Source organism: Danio aesculapii, chromosome 8, assembly GCF_903798145.1.
Source record: "Danio aesculapii chromosome 8, fDanAes4.1, whole genome shotgun sequence".
Taxonomy (NCBI): Eukaryota; Metazoa; Chordata; class Actinopteri; order Cypriniformes; family Danionidae; genus Danio; species Danio aesculapii.
This window is the reverse complement of record NC_079442.1, coordinates 32,878,236-32,903,140: the sequence shown is the minus strand read 5'-3', so window position 1 is coordinate 32,903,140 and position 24,905 is coordinate 32,878,236. Positions and strand designations below refer to the sequence as shown.

General features: G+C 34.6%; 1 protein-coding gene across 1 annotated transcript; it reads left to right on the top strand.

The window, feature by feature from the left end:
- The first annotated feature begins 1,710 nt into the window (after positions 1–1,710).
- Positions 1,711–23,570, top strand: LOC130234118 (tyrosine-protein kinase ZAP-70). Its single transcript, XM_056464397.1, has 13 exons — positions 1,711–1,885; positions 6,689–7,133; positions 10,062–10,222; positions 10,550–10,688; positions 12,745–12,829; positions 12,959–12,975; positions 13,059–13,098; positions 16,711–16,909; positions 16,990–17,196; positions 18,954–19,146; positions 21,739–21,879; positions 21,961–22,073; positions 22,993–23,570. Exons 2-13 carry the CDS (start codon positions 6,732–6,734, stop codon positions 23,108–23,110), a joined length of 1,815 nt encoding a protein of 604 aa, XP_056320372.1. The 5' UTR covers positions 1,711–1,885; positions 6,689–6,731; the 3' UTR covers positions 23,111–23,570.
- The last annotated feature ends 1,335 nt before the right edge of the window (positions 23,571–24,905 follow it).

Sequence of the window (24,905 nt, the reverse complement as noted above, 5' to 3'; positions counted from 1 at the left end):
GCTTTGTGGAGGCCGCTGCGCTTCGATCACCTGTTGGATATCGGATACCGCCCTCCCCCCTTAAAAACAGAGCCGGATACCAGATGCGCTGTCGTCAACAGTTATTATGAACCCTCAAAGGAAAGCGTGATTCCTTTACCTTCACCTAGAAATGAAAAACAGGCGTGAAACAAAGAAAAAAGTCTAATGCTCGGCTTTGGATCTAAGGCTCTTCATAATGTAAAACAGCCCAACACTGAAGTATCAGGCTGATACGTAATGACTTATTTAATCTCGTGAGTGAGAGCTGATTTTAAATACAGCTTGATTTAGTTTGTTTTGGTCTCCAAGACCCCAATATACTTAGATGAATGCAATACATTTTTAAAATGATTTTCGGACTATATAGCAGTCTAGTTGAATTTGATTTATTTTGTGTTACCCTGTGTTTTTGCAGTCAAAATACTCCAAAGCTTCACCCTAAATGCCCTGAATCAACTGGTTCCCATCCCAGATAAAAGTAACATGTTTCTAACAGCTTTGACTGAGAAAAAAAGTAAGAATTGTAATTTTAGATCTTACAGTTCACAAGGGAGAGTTAAAATTGAGATATTTGAACTCATAATTGTGATATAAAAACTCAAAATTCCGAATCTTTTATCTCAAGTCAAATGTACAAGGTTTTAAAGAGTTATTACTGAGAAAGATTCAATAGGGGGATTCAATAAAGTCACAAATTAAGATCTAAAATATTATACTTACTCCCATACAAAGTTGATATTTATCTGCACCATGTTGGTGTTTCATAACATCTAATTTTTAGGTCATTAGCCCAGCGCTCAAGCCAACACGGACAATTTAGCTTACCTAATTCACCTAGTGCATGTCTTTGGACTGTGGGGGAAACCGGAGCAAACAGCACGGGAAGGACATGCAAACTCCACACAGAAATGCCAACTGGCCCAGCCGAGGCTCGAACCAGTGACTTTCTTGCTGTGAGGTGACAGCACTACCCACTGTGCCACCATGTCGCCCCTAAGACATTATAATATCTTAATAAATTTTTTTTAATTTAATATCTTAAAAAAATGTTTTTTCAACATTTCAAATGAGTCTTAATGTCAAAAATGTAAAATAAAAATCATATGAATCTAATTTAGAGAAAATAAAAGGTTAATTTGGGAACTTCTGTGTGTATTATTATTATACAATACTCCAATAATTGACGGTCACACAGAACCCAAACATAAATCAGTAAAACATGAGACTCAACAGAGGATGGAGATTAAATTAAATTATGATTCTCACTTTGATGTTGTCTGGCCAATCTGAGAAATTTATTTAGTTCTTAGTCTGTGTGCAATAATAAAGCAATGTAATGATATTTTTTCAGCAGAGTTTAACTCTAAATTTATGCCTTAATGTCTCTCTAAAGCAATTGAATGCAAAATATATGAAGCCATTTCTTTTTAAGTGTTATGCATTAGTCTGCAGTGCAGCATTTCAAGGCGGCTGCATCCCAAGACTTGGGTGAGAAAATAAGTTAGAGTTTCTGAGAAGCCTGAAGGGAATGCAAATGTAAGTGATTCGAGCAGCCCACACAGTTCACCTGTGAGTGTGAGCACAAAAACGCACACACGTTTTCTCTCTTACTCTTTCTATCTCTCTCTCTCTCTCTCTCTCACACACACACACACACACATACACACACACAGAGAGAGACAAAACTTGGCAAGCAGTCTAGCGTACAAGCCAGATCAGAGAGCTTCATCACTTCGGCAGACTAAATACATTTGTTATAACTTGTTTACCAGTTCATCCGTGCCGTCTCTCCTCTCTTTCTTTTTCTCTCTCTCTCTCTCATTCATTCTATCCATCTTTTCCTGGATTTCAGCTACAGGCCACGGTGAGTGTTTAATAAGATTATTCTGCCTTTTTTGCGGGGGCCCTGTCTGCCAAGGACCGTCTGTTCTTATCTTATCCTGAGGCAAATTCACAACCTATCAAGGTCAATTGAAATGTCAGACATGTAACCTGTAAATGAGAAGTGATATTAGCAAATTGAATGCTCAGCAGAGGTCAAATACCATACAGACACATAACCATTACATTACATTAAATTAAGATTGCTGATATCAACTTAATAGCTTTTGCCGGCATGTTATGTGTGCATGTTAAGCAACACTTGTGAGCAGATGTGGCATGTTGTAAAGTGTGTTTTGGACACGGAAAGTCAAGTGCGCAGTTTTCAATCCTTATCTTAAAATTCTGAAGGCTACAGGTATTTATTGAAACTTTTTTATGATGAAATATATCCTAACGTCTGAATTTTATATACCTGGGTTGAAATGTTGTCATAAATTACTATTTAATAGGACAGTTTATTGGGATTTTTTCATGAGGGTTGGTGTGAATTTAGATTTAGCTATTTTTAAATATGATACTCTAACATAATACTTTCAATGTATAATTTTTTAATGCAAATTCATCATTTCACATACATACAATTCAGATAGAAGCTTAAGATGTTTCTGCAAAGATTGCATTTCTTGCACTGCAAAGTAGCAGATAATTCATGTGGCTTCAGATGAAGATAATATATATGTTGTGCTTCTGAACAGGTGCAGAAAATCTGTTTAATTTCACCCCAGATGTTGTTTTAAAAGAAAAGTGAAACTGCCATCTCTGTGTAAAACACAATTGTAATGCTAAATTAGACTGTACATTTTTATGTGTTTTTAAAAGTAATATATTCTTCTAATGAATTGATGGGACCTTAATTTTAAATATTTCACTCAATTGTTTGCATAGCACAAAACATGCAACAATTATTGAAATCAGATCGTTTAAAATGAAGTCATTCATTCATCATGAACGCTCACTATGTGGAGTGCAAGCGACTCTGAGTTTAGTGGAAATAATCCTGACTGCTTCATGGCCTAAATGCCCGTGATATTTCAGTGTTCCTTTGAGACCCTCTAAATATGGGCACAAAATCATGCAAAGTTGGACAAGAAATGTGGTAATAAAATAACAAAGTGAGCAGTCTTGAAAAGGGCAGGGGTCAAATGGCCTTTTACGCATAGGAAAAAGGAAGGTTTTGGTTTCCATTGTAGGCTACTTTGCCTGTTTGAACAAAGTCAGTTTCCATTCAAGGCAGTTGAGTTTGGGTTTATGGACATAAACAGTGTGAATATTTTAGGCGTCATTAAGCAACGTAGTTCAGATTCCTGTGTTCAGAACATGGAAAATCTGTAATAGCGATGAAACCTTTATTTTAGCAAACTCTACCAATTCACTTTCAAAGCTTAAAATTGGTCTCCAAATGTTCATGTTCTTCTAAACACCCTTAAAACGAGCGTACGCCTCAATAGCTTGATCTTATTTAGGGCTTGAACAGTTTTCAAAGACACTCAGTTTCAAAGCTCCCTTTATAGATACAATAAACAGCAAACTCTCATCTCAAATGGTTTCTACTTCTGAGCGCATTAGTGAGACGTTTTCTTCGCAATGCAAATTTAGCCCTATTACGGAAGCGATGGTTTGATGAGACTCTGCCGCAATATCGTCAAGTCTTTCAGACCGGAAAATAATGTTTAGACAAACAAATTATAATTTTCCATTGCGTTTTCCACTGAACATTGATAATACCTCAAAGGTATTATTAATATTATCAAAAATCCTGCCCAGACATTTCCTATCTCAGTTGTATTAATAAAAATAATATAACTCTAAAAAATGGATACATATAATTTGTGTGTGTATATATGTATATATGTGTGTGTGTGTGTGTGTGTATAGTGCTCATCATAATTGAGTACACGCCATTTTGAAATATTTTTATTGATTTGTCAGTGAATATAGGAAATGTATATTTGGTGCATTTAAACAAAACAGATTTATTAAACAGATATATTTATTAAAATAATATTTTAGTCATCAAACATATTTAGTAATTGAAAGATAATTATTTCATTCATTTTCTTTTTCGGCTTAGTCGCTTTACTCGCCACAGCGGAATGAACCGCCCAATTAAAAGATAATACAATTAAATTCAAGCAAAACTTTGCAAAGGAAATTACAACCTACAAAATTTCAACTACATTTTTCCATTTTTTTGCTTCTCTTGATTTTTCCTCTTTTTAAAAATTGTATTTAATATTTTTTCATAACATATAAATATGGGTGGACTCGTTTTTGGACCATTATCGTAAGCTATTTTGTTAGATAAGCTCCAGATTTGGCTTCAGTACTGATTAAACTAATGTTAATGCACAAATATAATATTGTATAGCTTCCTATTAAAAATATGAATTTAAAAGATAGAATCGTGAGGAGTGTACTCATATATGCTGTATATGAGCACTGTATATATACAATATATATATATATATATATATATATATATATATATATATATATATATATATATATATATATATATATATAAACACACACACAATTATTCTATAATAAACAGCATTGCAAATCCTCTGTACATTGGAGCCTAATTTATATATAACAAATGTATGTACTTTAGTAAAACATGTTTGTATAATACTTAAAAATTCAAATTAGAAATTAATTGAATGCAGCAGTTTTTGGCTAACTCATATCTTATTTAAAAAAACAAGGGCAATTGCAAAAAAAAAAACAGAAAATTAAGAAGTCTTCGTTATCGGTTTGACAGCACATTTGTTGCAAATCGTCACAACGCAAACAAATTACGAAAAACGCCTGCATTTTTTTCACAACACAGAACAGAACATAATGGAAACGTTTCAAGGGGACCCTAAAACGCGATGGACCCAGCTATTTAGGTTATGGTTGTTTCGGCTAATAAAATACAAAAGACTAGGCAATCGGGATGTTAAAATAAACAAAAAATTTCGCAGCAGCGTCCTTCACGTTTTATTGTCCCCTTGACACATTTCCGTTGTGTTCCGTTCTTTATGCAAGTGGTGGTAGAAAATGCAGGCATTTTTGCAGTTTGTTTGCATTGTGAGAAAATGCAGCACATTTTTAATGTGTTTGTGTTGTGAGGATTTGTCAAACGGATGCTGTTGTTTTTTTAATTGCATGTGTTTTCTTAAATTGCAGCACATTTAGCTCTCTCTGCCACTGTACATTTGTAAAGTTATAATATTTGTAGCAACACACACATATTAATTTGTAAATGTTAAAATTAAGTCTTTTATTTAATTTATAACATCTATTCATTTACTTCAGATCATATTTTGTGCATTGTGTTTTATTCATAAGTAAAGTAAATAATAGTAAAAAAAAAAAAAAAAAAAGTTCCATAAGGAAATTGGAAATAGATCATATTGTCTCATGAGTCTCAAGTCTTCCTTCAAACAGAGCACTGTCCCTCAGTGTCTTTGCTGTGGCCTCTGGTGGTTAAAGTCAGGGTGTGTGTGTGTGTGTGTGTGTGTGGCTGTGGCAGGGTCTTGCTTTGTGCTGTATATTCAACAGTTGACGTCCCTCTGTGTCCAGGAAACTGTGGTTTAAATCAAAGCTCTCTATCTAGGGTCTTCCACTTGTTCTCATTCATTGTGATGCATGTGCCATTCGGCCTGCAAGACATTGTCAGATCATTTGCATAAAAACGATGGAATCTAAAGTGTGAGGCGTCCGGAAAAGCAGTAGGGATTTTTTTCGTCATCAGTTTTTTAGTAAAACTTTCACTCTGAGGTAAAAACAAGATGCTTAAATGTTTCATCATTGACCTCCTACTCTTCAAAATAAAGCCTGAGTATTCAGTCACTGGAAAATCTTCATCACTACATAAATAAGTTGTTATATGCATTCAAAAATGATGCTGTTTCAACCCAAATTTGGGTACAATATGGCCATATTTTATGTTAAGGTAGACTTCTCATGATTAACAAATCATTAACTAACTGACTTTTAGCTCAATGAACTACTAATTTGCTGCTTATTGATAGTTATAAAGGTATTAGTTGGGTTTAGATAGGATTAGGGATGTAGAATAACATCCTAAAATATAAATACAAACAGACAGCCAATATCCAGTAGGTAATAGTGAGAATTAGTACGTAAACTAAAGTGTTATTGCAATTTTAACCCAACTTTAGACTTTATCCACATTTATCCAAATTTGGATTGAAACAAGAAAGCATTTTCTAAATTGTAGGCACTTATTACATGGTGCCTCAGTTGGATCTTTGGGCCTTTTTGATATCTAAAGCGTTTTTAATCGGCTTCGGTCCCAAATGTGCATTTCAACAAATTATGTGTCTGTTGACAGTCTTAGGAACATTCTTGAAGCATCAGCACCTGCGCTGGAGGCTTTACATATAAGAGCTGCTTGGCGGGGGCGGAGAAGGATACGTCTGAGCTTCCTGTTGTGGTGATTCAATCCGAATGCGAGACTTTGCCTGTTGCAAAAAAGCTACACTAAAACACCAACCACATGAACCTTTAGGCTATATTAACTCTACATACATATACATACCATTTATTGAAATCACACAAGACCAAATGTTAATATGCTAGGCCCAAATCTACATTCAATTCCAAATGTAATTGATAAAAGCAGGCAAACTGATGTGCTTTGAGATGGGTGACATCCTCCCACTTCCCACATCAGCAGAATACACATGCTCACAACAGTTTGCCCCATTTTGTTGACGTTATCAACCGCTTCAATCTGTCTCTCTGCCTGAAAGCATCTCCATTTCCACAGCTCGTGATCTAGGGCGAGTCTTGGACCCCTCGGCGCCTCCATCATGACCGAACCTGCCGCAGATCTCCCATTCTTCTATGGCAGCATCAGTCGCTCAGAGGCCGAGGAGCACCTCAAGCTGGCTGGTATGGGCGACGGCCTGTTTCTCCTGCGCCAGTGCCTGCGCAGTCTGGGTGGCTATGTGCTGTCCATGATCTGGAACCTGGACTTCTACCATTACTCCATTGAGAAACAGCTCAACGGAACATATTGTATCGCAGGAGGGAAGCCTCACTGTGGACCAGCGGAGCTCTGTGAATACTACAGCAAAGACCCCGACGGCCTCGTGTGCACCTTGAGGAAGCCCTGTCTGAGATCGCCTGAAACAGAAATTCGCAAAGGTGTCTTCGATAACCTGAGGGACAACATGCTCAGGGAATATGTGCGGCATACCTGGAAACTGGAGGTGAGGGGTTCAAAACTGTGGCCAGTTGATTATGCAGATATGTTAAGACCAGTGGTGTAGTCCTAAAAAAATAGGTGGTGTACTATTATCCACCCAATCCAAATTTTAAAAGTAGACAAAGAAACGACAAAAGTCAATGTATCTTTGATTCATTTGATTTATATATATATATATATATATATATATATATATATATATATATATATATATATATATATATATATATATATATATATATATATATATATATATATATATATATATATACACACACACACTGCACAGCTGTGGTTTGCTGACTAACTAAAAAACGAGTTCAGGAGCGGGAGCCGTTTTTATATCAAATTTAAAGGGGCCTGAGGCGATCATTTAGTAGTGTACAGGTAATCGCAAAAGTGTTAGGGGGGGCTGAATGGAAATATAGGAGGGCTAAAGCAACGCCCATGCTGTTTTACAATTTTACTTGAATGTTTCAGCAATTCAGCTGATTTGTTGTGATCTCAAATACTCAACGTACAAAAATTAGGGAAGTCTAATCACCAAAACAAGTCAGTATACCGAGAGTATGATCCTCAGAAGTCGTAATACCCAAACAGCTCGTGGAAAAAAGTAGGCATACTGAGTATTCAAGCGTATAGCAAGGACTACACCACTGGTTAAGACTATGTTAAGTTCACCAGGCACCACAAATCTATGATCTTATATGTGAGTCTGGACCACAACATTTTTTAATGAGATTTAAACATAATCAGAAAGCTCAATAAATAAACTTTTAAATATTGAAACTTTTCTGGAACGTGATCTTTACTACTCTAATGGATTTTGGCCTAAACAAAAACTCGATTTTGACCCATTCTATATATACCCGTGTAACAAAACACTAGTTTTGGGGTCTAGGGTCACAATAACTAACTTTAAAAAGTTAAGACCGGTTTTAAAGAAGAAAGAAAAATCTTTCTTTAAGACTACTCAAAGAAGATTGTGCACAAGTTTGCTTCTGATTGGTTGACAAACATAGTCTTGAATATTCAGTAACTGTACATATTCGGTATGTTCCATATCACTTAAGCACTTTTTTATAATCATAGTTTTGTAGGTTTTATACAAAATGCATAATCTGGAATAAGGAAGTTGAAGTTGTTTTTACACAGTCTGTTTTCCGGTCTATTCAAAGTCTATATCCTTATGCGTATATGCACTAAAGTGAAAGTTCACCCATAAATGAAAATTCTTTCATCTTTTACTCACCCACATATCATTCACATGTGTCTGGCTTTTTATGTGAAACCCTAGATTTATTTTGTCTTAATACATTTTGAATTTCCTCTGTGTAGCATAGCACAAGATATGTAACGATTTTAGTTTATAATTGACTTCCACTATTGGAACGAAAGAACACTAATAAAGAAAAAAATGGCTGAATTATCTATTCGATCAATCTACGAAATATCTATCTTTTACAAAAATGTGTGCTAATGTAAATTGGAAAGGATGTCGAATTGAATGGCTTTTACATGTCATTATTGAAGTTAAATGAATTCAGAACTTCAATAATTGCACTTAAACTAAAACGATAGTTTGCAAAACATTTAAATCATGTCTTCATATACTCGTGTCATTCCAAACCTGTTTTACAAAATAGTTATATGCAGTTGATTGATTGCTTCAATCATAGATTAAGTCCAATAATCAAACCTTTCAATTAAAAAAATTAACATGTATCATCTACTACTAGGCTCATAGCCAGGGGGGTTCGAAAGACCCAACTCCCTACTGACAAAGTCCAGAATTTGGCTGCTCATTTGTCCCATTTTTGACAGTATGCCATCATAAATTGTAATAATAGTCAATAGAAGAAGGCTTTAAGACCAATTAAAATTTTAATGATAAATTCTGTCTGAGGAAATGAGCTGGCCAGTTTGTAATTTGCCTATAGGCTATAGTTTTTATTTTAAAACAAGTTTGAACAGATTGCTAATTGTTTTTGTTTTTTTAAATGATGGATGATGAGAAATTTGTATTTTAAAAATAAGCATTTTTTCATATTTCTTCGTTAATGTTTTTAATTAAAAACTCTAATGTCATTACATTATTTATAAAACTGTAATAACGTAGTTTAAATGCACAATTGTAAATTAACACTTTGTGGTAAAATAGTATGGTAAGCACTTCGACAAAAATGTAGGAAATATTTTTGTTGCATCAAAAAGTGGTTATGATCACCATCCGACAAGCTAATCCAGCAAATATTAGTGCTTAAAACTAAAATGTAGTATTTGAACCACATCATTTAATAGAAAATGAAGCAAACGAATGCAAAAAGGTCCGCTTTTGAGAAAAAACCACCCCTTTCAATAGGCTGGGTACGATTCACTTATCTGAACTGTACATACCCACTGCACATGAACATTTGTAATTATTTATCTATCTGCCACTCCTGATTATTAATAGCATCCTGTACACATATTCATTTATTGTAAATCTGTTCATAGCTAATACAACCTGTATATAATGTTCATAGTACATCCATCTGTAAATATCACCATAGTTTTTCTATAACTGCACTTTATCACTTATACCTGTATCCTGCACTTGCTGCTATTGCACTGCTGGTTAGACCGAAACTGCATTTCGTTGCCTTGTACTTGTACATGTGTAATGACAATAAAGTTGAATCTAATCTAATCTACGGGCCTTTACTATCAACTTGACATAAATACATTGACAGATGCAGTATTTTCAATACATCCGTTGTTTAAATTGACATTGAGACACACAAACACTGTTTTGCATAAATGTGAAGGTCTTTTTTCATTGCAGAAGCCACGCTAAAATGGCCTATTTCCATAAATGGTGCATTTTATGCTCCAGCAATAAGGAGCCCTCTCTTATTTTTAACGACAGGTCACATTTTTGTTACCTTTTTAGGGGGATGCCATGGAGCAAGCCATCATTAGCCAGGCTCCACAGCTAGAGAAACTGATCGCCACCACAGCGCATGAGAAAATGCCCTGGTTCCATGGCAAGATCCCTCGGCAGGAGGGGGAAAGACGACTGTACTCTGGATCTCAGCCGGACGGAAAGTTCCTGTGAGTGAACCCCTCAATTACTCATCAGACGTGACAGCCTTTAAGGTTTCCTTCAGCAGCGGAGTGGAAAATATACATGATGACACATGAGCTGCTTTTAGAGGCAAATCAGACGATAAGTACTGTGGCAAAAATAGATTTAGGTCTTCAGAAAACAGTAGTCTGATGAATAGATGAAAAACCTCAGTGCAGCATAAATATAGTTGCCTTTTTCCCTCATATGCATAGCTAATATATAAAGGAAAAATGCATACTTTATATAAATAATAACATAATTTAGGTTCATCAGTAAGATGTAGATTGCTAACAGTTTGTTGTGTTTTCCAGAGTTCGAGAGAGAGATGAAATGGGCACCTTTGCACTATCTGTGACGTATGGAAAAACTGTGTACCATTATCAGATCTTGCGTGACAAATCAGGGAAAATCGCGATGCCAGAAGGAACTAAGTTTGACACTGTGTGGCAGGTATGTTTTACCCATCAAAGAGTCTCTCATCTAATGTTAACCTTTATGAAGAAAAATGCAGGGGTAAAAATACATTACGGTAATGTCGATAGAATGCAACAGAGATGTTAACATAATATCGTATTAATAATAATTTTAAGTAATTTACTAATTTATTATTTAATTGTTACCTTAAGAAAAAGGGGTCACACTTTATTTTGATGATTCATTCAAGTTACGTTGCATCTACATGCCAACTAATTCTCATTAGATTATAAGTAGACTGTTGGGTTGGGGTTAGGGTTAGTGTAAGTTGACATGTACTAGCAAAGTTTCTTATAGCCAGCTAAATGTCTGTTGAAGGAGCAGTATCAATGGATATTAAGCAGACAGTCTACTAATACTCAAATGGACCATCAAAATAAAGTTTTACCGAAAAGGAGATGTTTTTAAACTGTCTGTTACCTTAAGAAAGTGAATTAAACAAGGTTTTGTATGCAAATCCACACTGTGATTATTTAAAATATTTATTAAAAAATGTGATGTGAAATGTGAAGTAACAGCTTTAAATCTAATCTGAAAACCCTCCAAAAATAACAATAAAACATTCAAACTGTAATTTACATGCATGTCAGAATGTATTTAGACAGTGGTCAATAACTAAATGGAGCTCTAACAAATAAACAAATGTGCAAAACAAATGAGTTTATTTAAAATATTAATAATGTATGATGATTTTTCCTGAAAAAATGAAGCAAACAAATATTAAACTAGTTTTTTGACCATGTCAGAATGTGTCTTATGTGTCAAAAATGAACAGTATGAAATGGTATGGGTCTTTTCAAAATCCTAACAGCAGAAGTTTTCTTTTCTTTCTTTCTTTCTTTCTTTCTTTCTTTTTCATTTGTGGCTTTGTATCTTCGTACACCAGAAACAAAATCAAACATTTAAGAGCAGTAAACTCACTTTTACTGCATGCACTCCTCAGGGTCTTTTGAAGATGTCACAGACTTAGTTTATTTATAATATGAAATAAAGTTTTTAATATCATTTCAAAATGGCTTTTAGATCCTGTTACACTGAATGACCTGTAACAAAAAAACTGCACAGCCAAATCAGAAGACCCCTGGTTATTCCCGACAGTCCTTATAAAAAAAAAAAAACACAGCTAAAACTTACTTGATTTTGCCAAGAAAACAAAAGCATAGTTAAAATCAGAATTATTCGCCTTCTTTGAATTTTTTTCTTTTTTAAATATTTCCCAAATGATGTTTAACAGAGCAAGGAAATTTTCACAGTATGTCTAATAATATTTTTTCTTCTGGAGAAAGTCTTATTTGTTTTATTTTTGGCTGGAATAAAAGCAGTTTTTAATTTTTTAAAAACATTTTAAGGTCAAAATTATTAGCCCCTTTAAGCTAATTGTTTTTCGATAGTCTACAGAACAAACCATCATTATACAATAAATTCCCTAATTACCCTAACCTGCCTAGTTAACCTAGTTAAGCCTTTAAATGTCACTTTAAGCTGTATAGAAGTGTCTTGAAAATCTCTAGTAAAATATTATTTATTGTCATCATGGCAAAGATAAAATAAATTAGTTATTAGAAATGAGTTATTAAAACTATTATGTTTAGAAATGTGTTGAAATAATATTCTCTCCGTTAAACAGAAATTGGGGAAAAAATAAACAGGGGGGCTAATAATAACTTCAACTGCATGTTTATTTATAGATGTGATTGTAAAAAATAAAATCTGTATCATCACACTGAACAGCATTTTTGCAATATTACTTCACCTTTATATATGTTCTGCTTTTTATTTTCACAAATGTTATTTGAAACAAGCGATTAGTTGACTACTTTAAGTAAACACTGCCTTAAAATGATTAAGTACATGAACTATGTTCATAATTTAAAAAATTAGATTAGGTGAACTTAAAAGTTCTTAGTTGCAAAAGAAATACTTTACATTAATAAAATCAACTTATCACATTTAAAGCAATTGGTTTACTCACATTTTAAAGTAATTGCTTTTTACAGTGCACTGAAACTTGTAACATTTAATATGCTTTCAGCTGGTTGAATACTTAAAGATGAAGCCTGATGGTCTTGTGACTGTATTGAGAGAACCGTGTGTTAACCAAAACAACGCAGCCCCAGGTATGGACTTTTACAGTGTCATCATTTTAATTTGTTTAAACACGTCACATTCATATGAACAGAACAGCTTCAATTTTGCATATGAATAAAACATATATTGTTTTTTGTTTATGTTTTTGTCACATTTAGCTCCTGCAAACCCTCCGGTAAGCATGGCCCACGTGTATTTTAGAAGAAGTTCAGCAATATCACGCGAGTGTGTAATTGTTTCTGTGTTTGCCTGTTTCAGAGGAGGTCAAGAGGTAATGGGTACACACCGCCCCCTATGGGTAAGTTTATATCGGTACAACATTTCAAAGTCCAAACAATCCAACAGCAGCGATAAAATCAACAAATATGCCCAGAAATTTATGTCTAGTTGAAATATGTTTAAAGCAAACGCAGTCCAAGTCTCAGAGTCTCAGAGCTGTCTTGATGATAAATGTGTAAAGTTTTGGCTAATACTGCTAAACTCTCTGGAACTGCACCACATAGTTTTGCGCAAAGAACAACACGGATAAATGCTCTGATACTGCCTGAAATATTTACTGTAGAGCTGCTCGGTTTGTTCTCCTGACAAAGAGAATTTGCATTAACTGTGTTTCCTCTGGAATTTCTATGGGCTTTCAAAATACAGTTTTTTTTTTTTTTTTTTTTTTTATGAGTAAAAAAGGTCTGCGGTTAACATTACTTGAAGAGACTTTCCCACAATCATGCCTCAAGCGTCCATTTTCAAACCACTGCATGCTTTAAAAAATGTAAGTTGATAAGTTGTTGCCAATGTAAAGACTACCACAAGGATGTTTACAGACATTGTTTAAAAGTTCTAATTTGAGGCCCTGAACCACAAAACCAGTTGCATGTGGGAATTGCCAAATATACATTGTGCGAGTCAAAATTATTGATTTTTGTTTGTCAGAATTCATAAAAAAATAAGTAAAGTAGAATAAAATAAGCTTCCATGAGAATATTTAGAAAATTTCCTACCATAAACATATCAAAACTCAATGTTTGATTAGTAATATGCATTGCTAAGAATGTAATTTGAACAACATTAACCCTCAGATGCAGATATTCAGGTATTTGTAGATCAGCCAAATATTGCCCTATACTAACAAACTTAAGGGACATTCTACCAGAAACGTACATTATCTGTCCCTGAAATAAAAAGATAAATACAGTGAATAAAAAGTATTTCATCCCAAAATGTCTAAAATGGACTGATGGTTGATGTTTGTGAGTTGTTCTGTAAAGGAATATGTCATTCATTTGAATCTCAGATTTAATTTTCTTTATTAAAAACACTTTGTACAAATCCTGTCATTGCCCTTGTCCTCAGCCCAGTTGAACCTACAGCTTTAATAGTTTTGTTATGCTAAAAACTGTTATTTAGAAAAAAATACTTCAGAAACAGCAAGTTTAAGATATTATCAGTCACATCAATTGATTCAAAACATCAAATTATGAATAAATTCTACAAATACATACTACAAATATAAAATACAAATACATTTACAATTGTCCCCGTGTTTCTGTCAGTCCTGTCACCTTTGCATTAATTTGAACATAAAATGCATGCATTACACGTTTAAGGCTATGACTCTGAAGTGACATCATTTGACGGAGAAGAAGCTGACAGTGATCAAGGATGCGTTCTATCATTAAATTGTATGATTCTATGCTTGTTTTTGAATTATTTTTTTGAGGATGACAAGCTCAAGTCAGGCCCTGTCATGCTTTTTATAAGTGAAAATGTACGCTTCTGGTAGAATTTCCCTTAAACTTATTCAGCTTTCAGATGATGTATAAATTTCACGTTTCCCAAGATTCACACTTATGACACGTTTGTGCTCCAAGGTCACATTTTTAAAATGTTTTAAGATGCACTGGTATTTATCAGTTGATTTTTGTCTATTTAAAATCTATTTATTGAGCCATATTGACTGTCTGCCATTATGGAACCGAATCTACAGTTAACTGTAAGCAGTTTTTTAAGAAATGCAATGTTTTCTGCTGCTTGCCACATCATGCTACTTACAGTATGTGAATTCTAGATATTTCAATTCAGTATTGTTCATGTCATGTCCAGCATTTAATTTGACAATGTTAATTCTTACATAACATATTTCATATCATCTAAGTCTTCTTGTTTACTAGCTAAACATATGTTTAATAGTTGAAAAAATATACATTTTAAGTTTAGTATAATATTTAGCTGCATTAGTTTAGAAAACTATTATAACTATTATTAATGTTGGGCTGTTTAAGGTTAAATGAGATCTGTACTATTAAAAATAATTATATAATTTGAGAAATGCAGCAATAAACAACAATTTAAAAAGTGACTAGTTGACTTTACTTTAAAAAGTGAGTAAACCTGTTGCATTAAAATTAAATTAAGTAAAATAAGGTAGGGGAGAGCGGGGATGAAAGTAACATTTTTCATAAAAACCTCATTTTAAAAGGTAGTAAAGCAGAAATATATTTTTGCTGTGGTAACTAACTCACAACAGTGGTCTATTAAAATCAGGTGTTATTTTGTATCAATGTAGAAAAACTGCAATATAACTCCACTTTAAACAAAAGTTGCACATTGTTACATTTGATGCCATAGACAGCATAGACAGGGACAAAGTAACACACTGGTGGGTCAAAAGTAACAACAATATTTGCTAGATTAACTGGCTTAATCTCATTTATTTTAATATATCTGAATATGACCTTGTTAATGTTCACTGCAATCAAATTTCACTTCTATTAAATGTTTTAAAAGCAGTTCAACAATGCAATATGTTAACCTTTTCTGTAATTTTGGACGAGTGTTTTTATTATTATTTAAAATATGCATTAACTTTATAAAACATATGAGTAAAAACACTGAAAACTAATGTGGAAGTGAAAAATAAGATTTGTCTATTTGCAGTCGGACATAAATAACAGTGTTACTTTCGTCCCCACAGGAACTCTTGCCATTTAAACCTGATTTACTTTTAAACTAAAAAACTCAGACATTTCAAACTCAAGGATGTGTTATTGCACTAAATAACCTGGAGATTGATCATTAGTGTAACACATTAAAAGAGAAACACAACTTATAATAAGGGAAAAAAGAATCACTACAGCAACTGACATTTTGCACTTAAAAACAGTCATTTGGAGCTAACCATGGGACACGGTCCCGAAATCAGCTGATATTTGGCAGTTCCATCAAGAGTTGCATTCAGAATGTGCTGTTATATCCTGGGAATCAAATGTTGTCAGGGCTTTAAGAAAATTGCTTTGTTACTTTGGTCCCACGTCACTTTCGTCCCCGCTCTCTCCTGCATTTAAGTAAATACTATAATTATGCAAAAATTGAGTCGACGTAACAGTCAAGCTACAACAGGTGTTTTGAAATAAAGTCAACTTGAGGCAACAGGTTTACTTAACTTACTTTACTTTTAAAGTAAAGTAAACTTTTTACAGTGTAGCTATAATGCATGTGTTTATTACATGATCATTCAAAACATTTATTTTAATGACTAAAGTTCAAATCAGTGAGCAAGTAACAAATATTGGTATTGAAATTGGCCGATAGAAATGCAAATGTGAATGAGAGAATGTATGTGTGTTTCCCAGTACTGGGTTGCGGCTGGAAGGGCATCCACTGTGTAAAACATATGCTGGAATAGTTGGTAGTTCATTCCGATGTGGTGACCTCTTAAAAATAAGGGACTAAGCCGAAGGAAAATTAATAAATGAATGAGTTTGCCAATAATCTAAAAACAACATCAACAACATCAATAAAATCCTCACTAAACATCCAGATTCTCACAGACAGTCATATTCCAGATGATTTATTATGAAGTAGTTTAAAATATTCTTCCTTTAACTTCCTTAACTAATTAACTAATGTTCCTTAGTGCCTAAGCCAATGGGAGCTGAGGGTTCACGTCCATCTCTGCCAATGGACCACGACGGATTCACCAGTCCTTATGACGATCCAAATGAGTTGAAGAAAAAGACCCTGTTCATCAAGAGAGACAAACTGATGATCGACGAGGTGGAGCTCGGGTCCGGAAACTTCGGCTGCGTCAAGAAAGGTGTCTTCAAAATGGAGAGGTGAGTAGAAAAGCTTTATAACACTATGACAACATGACAGGTGTGTACTCGGTAAGCTCACGATTCTTTGTTTTGTGTAGCAAACAGATCGATGTGGCAATCAAAGTGTTGAAGAATGAGAACGAGAAATCGGTAAGGGATGAAATGATGCGAGAGGCTGAGATTATGCATCAGCTGAGTGATCCCTTCATTGTGCGCATGATTGGACTCTGTGAGGCTGAAGCGCTCATGCTGGTGATGGAAATGGCGCCTGCCGGCCCGCTCAACAAGTTCCTCTCTGGAAAGAAGTGAGTTATTAATATATAAAGAATATGTAAATAGTTTTCAACACAGAGGTTATGTATTTAAACATATAAGCTGTGTATATAAAAGATATTACATTTATTATTAAGATTCATAATGTTATGTAAATTAATATATTAACAAATAAAATGTATAATTCATGTTTAAAACAACCATCAATACAGTAGTTTTTATATAATTATACAAGTATATTTATACTTATATAAGTTGATAACAACTACTATATTCATTCATTCATTTTCATATATATATCATATTATATTCATTTATATCAAAACAATATATATATATATATATATATATATATATATATATATATATATATATAAAATTCACAGTATTTCCTACAATTTTTTAACGTCTGGAGAAGGTCTTATTTCTTTTAGTTTGAAATAAAAGCAGTTTTTACATTGTTGTAAACAATTACAAAATCTTTATTATTACCCCCAGATAATATATTTTTTCTTGATTGACTACATAATAAACCACTGTTATCAAATAAATTGCCCTTGCAGCTAGCTCTGGCTTATTTACAGTTTTTACTGTTGATTAATAAGCATTATCTCTGTTAATTAAAATAAAATAAATTGCCTAGTTAATGTAACTTGCCTTGTTAACTTAATAACCTAGTTAAATTACTATTTACTTTACTGTTTACTATTATTTAGCAAAATAACTAGAAAAATATTATATACAATCTACATACTGTCATCATGGCAAAGACAAAGTAATTAGTTAATTGATATTAGTTATTAAAAAACACAGTTGCAATCAGAATTATTAACCCCCCTGAATTATTAGCCCCCCTGTTTATTTTTTTCCCAATTTCTGTTTAACGGAGAGAAGATTTTTTCAACACATTTCTAAACATAATATTTTTAATAACTAATTTCTATGTATATATATGTTTCTATAAACTATATATATACACATATATATATATATATATATATATATATATATATATATATATATATATATATATATATATATATATATAGTTTGTTAATCAGGGGTCCCCTCAGCAGAATGAACCGCCAAATTATCCAGCATAAGTTTTACACAGCGAATGCCCTTCAAACCACAACCCAACACTGGGAAACACCCATACACACTTTCACACACATACACTATGGCTAATTTAGATAATTCAATTCACCTATAGCGCATGTCTCGATTGTGGGGGAAACCGGAGCACCCGGAGGAAACCCACAACAACATGAGGAGAACATGCAAACTCCACACAGAAATGCCAACTGACCCAGCTGGGATCCAGCGACCTTCTTGCTGTGAGGCAATCGTGCTACCCACAGTGATACCCTGTTAGAACATAATGCATACATAAAATATATAATATATTGTTTAGTTTATAAATAGTGATTATACAAAATATTATGTCAGACATTTTTGTTTTATATTTATAATTCACATTGTAATATATATAGTGAAATGTATTCTGCTTCTACAGTATATTGTGGTAAACATTATGTTAAAATGTAAAAGCTCTAATCTAAATTGTGTATTGAATTTTATTATTATTCAATTTAATTTTTAACATATATATTTAGAATATTTAGAAATATAGTTAGCTGTGATTTTTCTCCATCTTGACCTGAAATAAGCTTTTAAATCTAATCTGATTAATGCAAGCAAATAACCAGTCCTAAAGATTAAAAATCAACACCGTGCTCTGACTAATTCAGGAATGTGATCAATAACATCTGTTTGGCTTTTCTTTTAGAGACCAGATCACTACGGAAAACATTGTGATGTTAATGCATCAGGTGTCAATGGGAATGAAGTATTTAGAAGGAAGGAACTTTGTGCACAGAGATTTGGCTGCCCGTAATGTGCTCCTGGTCAACCAGCAATATGCCAAAATCAGCGACTTCGGCCTCTCCAAAGCACTGGGTGCAGATGACAACTATTACAAGGTGAGCTGCTCTCAAAATGAAACCTTCTCATTTACCGCATAATTACAATTGTCTGCATGAAATGATTTATTCCACTGGGTTTAGATGTCCCCTTTAGAGATTTGTATCATGCCAGCTATCTTCTGAAACTGTATTAGTATAGCTACTGGTGCATTTGGTTTGGTTAGTAGATTAAGTTGACATAATTAAAAGTTACTTATTGTCAAGTTACTATGCCAAGTTTTACTGTATATCATAGTACTACAATGGATGATTATATTACCATGTATATTTGGGTTTTTTTGGTATTGAAGGCAAGAAGGGCCAAAACAGATTAAACTGATAGTGTCGACATGCACAGTTCGTCGGATACTTCACCCAAAAGTGAAAACTCTGTCATTTTTTACTGACCCTTGACATGGTCCAGACAGGTTGAGGTTTTTTTATTCTGTTGATCACAAAAGAAAATATATTGAATAATATAAATGTTGAAAACCTGCAACCATTGACTTCCATAGTAGGAAAAACAAATACTATGGAAGTCAATGGTTACCGGTTTCAAAGTTTTTCAGGATATCTTCTTTCAATAGTTCACACTTAGCCGATGATTCATCAAAAGCTTGTTTGGCATGCTGTCCCGGGAGAGAGCCCCGAGCTCAAGGGATCCTCGAGCCCGGGGCTTCCTCCCGTTTTCAGAGCGAGAGGGGAGCCTGAGCTTGGTGGATCTCAGAACTCCCCGTCTGCAGTAGCTAAGGGAACATGTGAGGAAAAAAGGGGGCTAGACAAATGCTTGATTGTTATGCATGATGTATATATTTGAATTGTGGGAGGAAACCGGAGAACCCGAGGAAAACCCACGCGGACATGGGGAGAATATACAAACTCCTCACAGAAACACCTACCGACCTGGCAGGACCAGGGCTGGCAGTGTTCTTGCTGTGGGGCTAACAGTGCTAACCACTGGGCCTCCGTGCCGCCCGATCTATAGTGAAGGAGGAGAACGGGGAGGAAGGGGGGTTTCTTCCAAACGAAGATAAAGTGGACTAAAAACTGTGGTTATTTATAGTAGCTTATGGCTCATATGATTGGATGATACTGATTAGCTTAATATGAGACCGGCTGTGATAAATCATAAGCACGTGATCCTCTCGAAATTAGTTTATGAATAAACATTTACATTTTACATTTACATTTAGTCATTTAGCAGACGCTTTTATCCAAAGTGACTTACAAATGAGGACAAGGAAGCAATTTACACAACTATAAGAGCAGCAGTGAACAAGCGCTATAGACAAGTTTCAGGTGTGTAAAAGTCTAAGAAGCAAAACATTAGTAGAAAAAAAAATTTCTACTAATGTTCAAACCTCACTTTGTGTTCAACAGAATAAAAAATTCTGAATGAAAATGAAATTTGATTGCATCAGCATGAACAGTTGCACATGTATGGGCCAGTATGATGTGTCTTTCTCAAATAAACCTGGCATATGATGTTTGCATAAGTCTATCCCAATGTATTGTTGCATCACGAAAGCAAATATAGTTTAAATACAGCATTCTCATTGGCTGTTGTGCTGTTGATGACCTGGTCACACTCTACTTGTTAACATAATCAAATGTGATGCAATGTGATGAAAAGATTTCATTTAAACATATCTGGGTATTATATTCATTCAATTATTCATCAGTACTGGGAAACACCCATACACTCTCATATTTACACACATTCACTACGGCCAATTTACTCTATCCAATTCACCTATAGCGCATGTCTTCGGACTATGGGGGAAGCCGGAGTACCCGGAAGAAACCCACACAAACGAGGGGAGAACATGCAAACTCCACACAGAAATGCCAACTGGCACTTTTTCTGCAGAGAAAGTTAAAAATATCTGACTTCCTGTTAGGTTTGAGATTTCGCTCCAAATCCTTTTTTGTAGGTTTTGGCATGTTTGACATGTGCCAATTTTCGTACATGTGTGTGAAACGTAGCTAGGGGGCCACTCTGTCAAATGTGCATAAGTGGCGCTGTCAAGCCATTTTACCACACACACTTCCGAAACCTATAAACAATGTAAATGTTCACCACTTCTGGTGCATATGCAAAGTTTTGTGAGTTTTCAAGCATATTTAGACCCTCAAAAAGGCGATTCTTCTAGAAAAGAAGAAGAAGAAGAAATGGAGCAATTCCAATAGGGCCTACGCAAAAAATAAATGGGGGGATAATTTACATCAGTTTTTTTCTCACATAGAGCATTTTTGTGGGAAAAATTTATATGTACCTCAAATACACAATACTATACTGTGAAAATAATTTAAAGTTTTCTGAGATGTTATCATACTGTGAAAATGTTATCATACTGTGAACAACACTTCAATGATTACTAGTTAAAATGTAGTTACTTATAATCAACAGAATATCCGAACCAGCTAAACCTATCCACTGTGTATCTGTACAGCACTTTGTTCACACAAGAGAAATGACATTTTCTCTATACATTTCTAAATCTTCAATATTTTACTGTCGATTTATACAACAGGACTAGTTCCTTGTTCCTGTGTCATGGTCATTGGCGTCCCATAACAACACTATAATTTCTCTATGTATGTGTTTAGGCCCGAACAGGAGGAAAATGGCCTCTGAAGTGGTACGCGCCAGAGTGCATTCATTTTCACAAGTTTTCCAGCAAAAGTGACGTTTGGAGTTTTGGCATCACGATGTGGGAGGCCTTTTCCTTTGGAGGAAAGCCTTATAAGGTAAAGCATTGATCTTGTGCATTACTTACAGCCAATTTAAACAAGCTGCTTATCTGACATCCATTTATTTCGTCTATGCAGAAAATGAAAGGTCCAGAGGTAATAACATTTATTGAAGGTGGTAATCGTTTGGATTGTCCTGTCGCATGTCCTGAGGCCATGTATGAGCTGATGAAAGAATGCTGGATCTACAAGTAAGTATCATTTATTCATTCATTCATTTTCCTTCAGCTTTAGTCCCTTTATTCATCAGGGGTCGTCACAGCGGAATGAACTGCCAACATATCCAGCATATGTTTTACACAGCAGATGCCCTTCCAGCTGCAACCCAGTACTGGGAAACACCCATACACACTCATTCTCTCTCACACACACACACACATATACTACGGCCAATTTAGTTTATTCAATTAACCTATAGCGCATGTCTTTGTACTGTGGTGGAAACTGAAGCACCCGAAGAAAACCCACATGAACACGGCAAGAACATGCAAACTCCAGACAGAAATGCCAACTGGTCTACTCAAAGCAGTGACCTTCTTGCTGTGGGGCGACAGTGCTAACCACTGAGCCACCATGTCGCCTAAGCATAATTTTATTCATTTTCTTTTCAGTTTAGTCCCTTTATTAACCTGGGGTTACCACAGCGGAATGAACCGCCAACTTCCAGCACATCCAGGGCAGCCAGCACGTTTTTATGTGGCGGATGCCTTTCCAGCCGCAACCCATCACTGGGAAACATCCATTCACACTCTTTCACACACATACACTACGGATAATTTAGCTTACCCAACTCACCTGTACCACATGTCTTTGGACTTGTGGGGGAAACCGGAGCACCCAGAGGAAACCCACGCAAACGCGGGGAGAACATGCAAACTCCACACAGAAACGCCAACTGACCCAGCTGGGGCTCGAACCAGCGGCTTTCTTGCTTTGAGGCGACAGCACTACCTACTGCGCCACCCCATCGCTTCTAAGCATCATTTAGTCCTGATAAATTTTTATGTATTTTTAATTTTCTGTTGTCAATCTTTTAAACAGCTTATGTAAAAACATTCAAAGTGGAATGTGTATACCTTCCGACTGACTTTGGACTTTTGTCTTCTGCAGGCATGAAGAACGGCTAAATTTTGCAAAAGTGGAGGAGAAGATGAGAACTTTTTATTACTCCATTGCAAAGAAGATCCCAGATTACATGAAAACAGAGAATGGAACGCCTCCAAAGTGATATGAGGGGCAAATTGAAACATTTCAAGAAAGGACAGAATGACAACGGTTTTAAAATATTTGATACTTAAATATCATGTCTGTTGAACTATTCTATAATTGTTATCAAACTAGCTAACTGATCAATGCAGGGCACTTTTTTGTATTATTGGCCTGCTACTATCAGTGTTCATAATACTATTTGTGCTAGGTGCCTATATAAATATGCCATATTATAGGTGGTAATCAAAAGAGTTTCTCTCTCGCAATAGTGTTTCAGTACATAACATCACATGGAGATTTTTACTCTTACATCCATTGACATTTTTGAAGAGAAAAGAGATATTTACTCAAACTTCAGGGTCTGGTTCTCTGTTAAATATTATGTGATTATACGTTTGCTGTAATTTTGAAATATTGTTTTGTTCAATTTTTGTATTCAAACTATTAATTGTTTTTGTGACAATTTTGATGTTTTGAAACTGGGGAAAAACTGCATATCCAATATCAAACTCATGTTGATTTTTTGATAAATAAACATGTTAAAGCTGACTATCCATGAATTAATTATTTGAAATTAATTATTTATTTTAATAATTAAACACATGGTTAGAACCACACTGAAACACATTAAAAGTCAACTATATAATGGAGGCAGACATTCAGTGGTTAATCAGAACAAGTAATAATAATTCTTTATATTTATATAGTGCCTTTCTGGGCACTCAAAGCACTTTACACATTTTTGGGCAGATTCTCGTCATCCACCACCAGTGTGCAGCATCCTCCTGGATGACATAACGGCAGCCATATTGCACCAAACCACATACACAAAAACCAGCTGATTGGTGGAGAGGAGAAAGAGTGATGAAGCCAACTATGATATGGGGATGGTTAGGATGTCAGACAGAGGCCAGGAATTTTTCTCAGGACCCACATGTATAGAGTTCCCATCAAAATACTGAGGTGTAGCACAGAAAGACTGCAGGTTGAGCGCCCACTACTGGTCTCACTAACACCACTTCCGGCAGCAACCTAGCTTTCCCATGTGGTCTCGCATCCAGGTACTGACCATGCACAGCCCTGCTTAGCTTCAGTTGCAGAGGGCTAGCTGTTAGCTGCTGGTTATGGATAGGGTTATGGTGTATTATTGTGATTACTACTATAATCAAATGTAATTTGTCACATTTCAAATGTTGAATTTATTACTTGCATTATTTAGTGACTTAAACCTAAATTTAAAGGCATAGTTTACTCAAAAATGAAAATTTACTCACTATTTTCTCATCCTGAAGTTGTTTCAAAGCTTTATGATTTTTTTTTTCATGTTGAACACAAAAGAAACACAGAAAAATGTTGGAAACCAGTAACCATTGCCATCCATAGAAGGAAAAACAAATAGGCCTACTATAAAAGTTCTACACTTTAGAAGTTCTATACTTTAGAATTGTTGCTGATCTCCAAAATTCTTCATAATATCTTATTCTGTGTTCAACAGAAGGAAGAAACTCAAACAGGTTTGTGACAAGTGATGGGTGACTAACTGATGGCAGTTTTGGGTCAGCTATATAGTTAATGATCTTTATTGTGTTTACTAACTTTCAGACATATAATGCAGCACACAAACACTGCTTAAAGAAATACTTCACTAATAAGTTAAAGTTTACTGTTCATTTATTCACCTTCAGGCCATCCAAAATATAACTAAATAGCTTTTTTCTTTCATAAACAATCACAAAGTTTCATAAACATTTCACTAGCTGAAATGTTCTTGGTGTTTAATAAAATGCTAATCAAGTCGAAAAAACTAAATAATA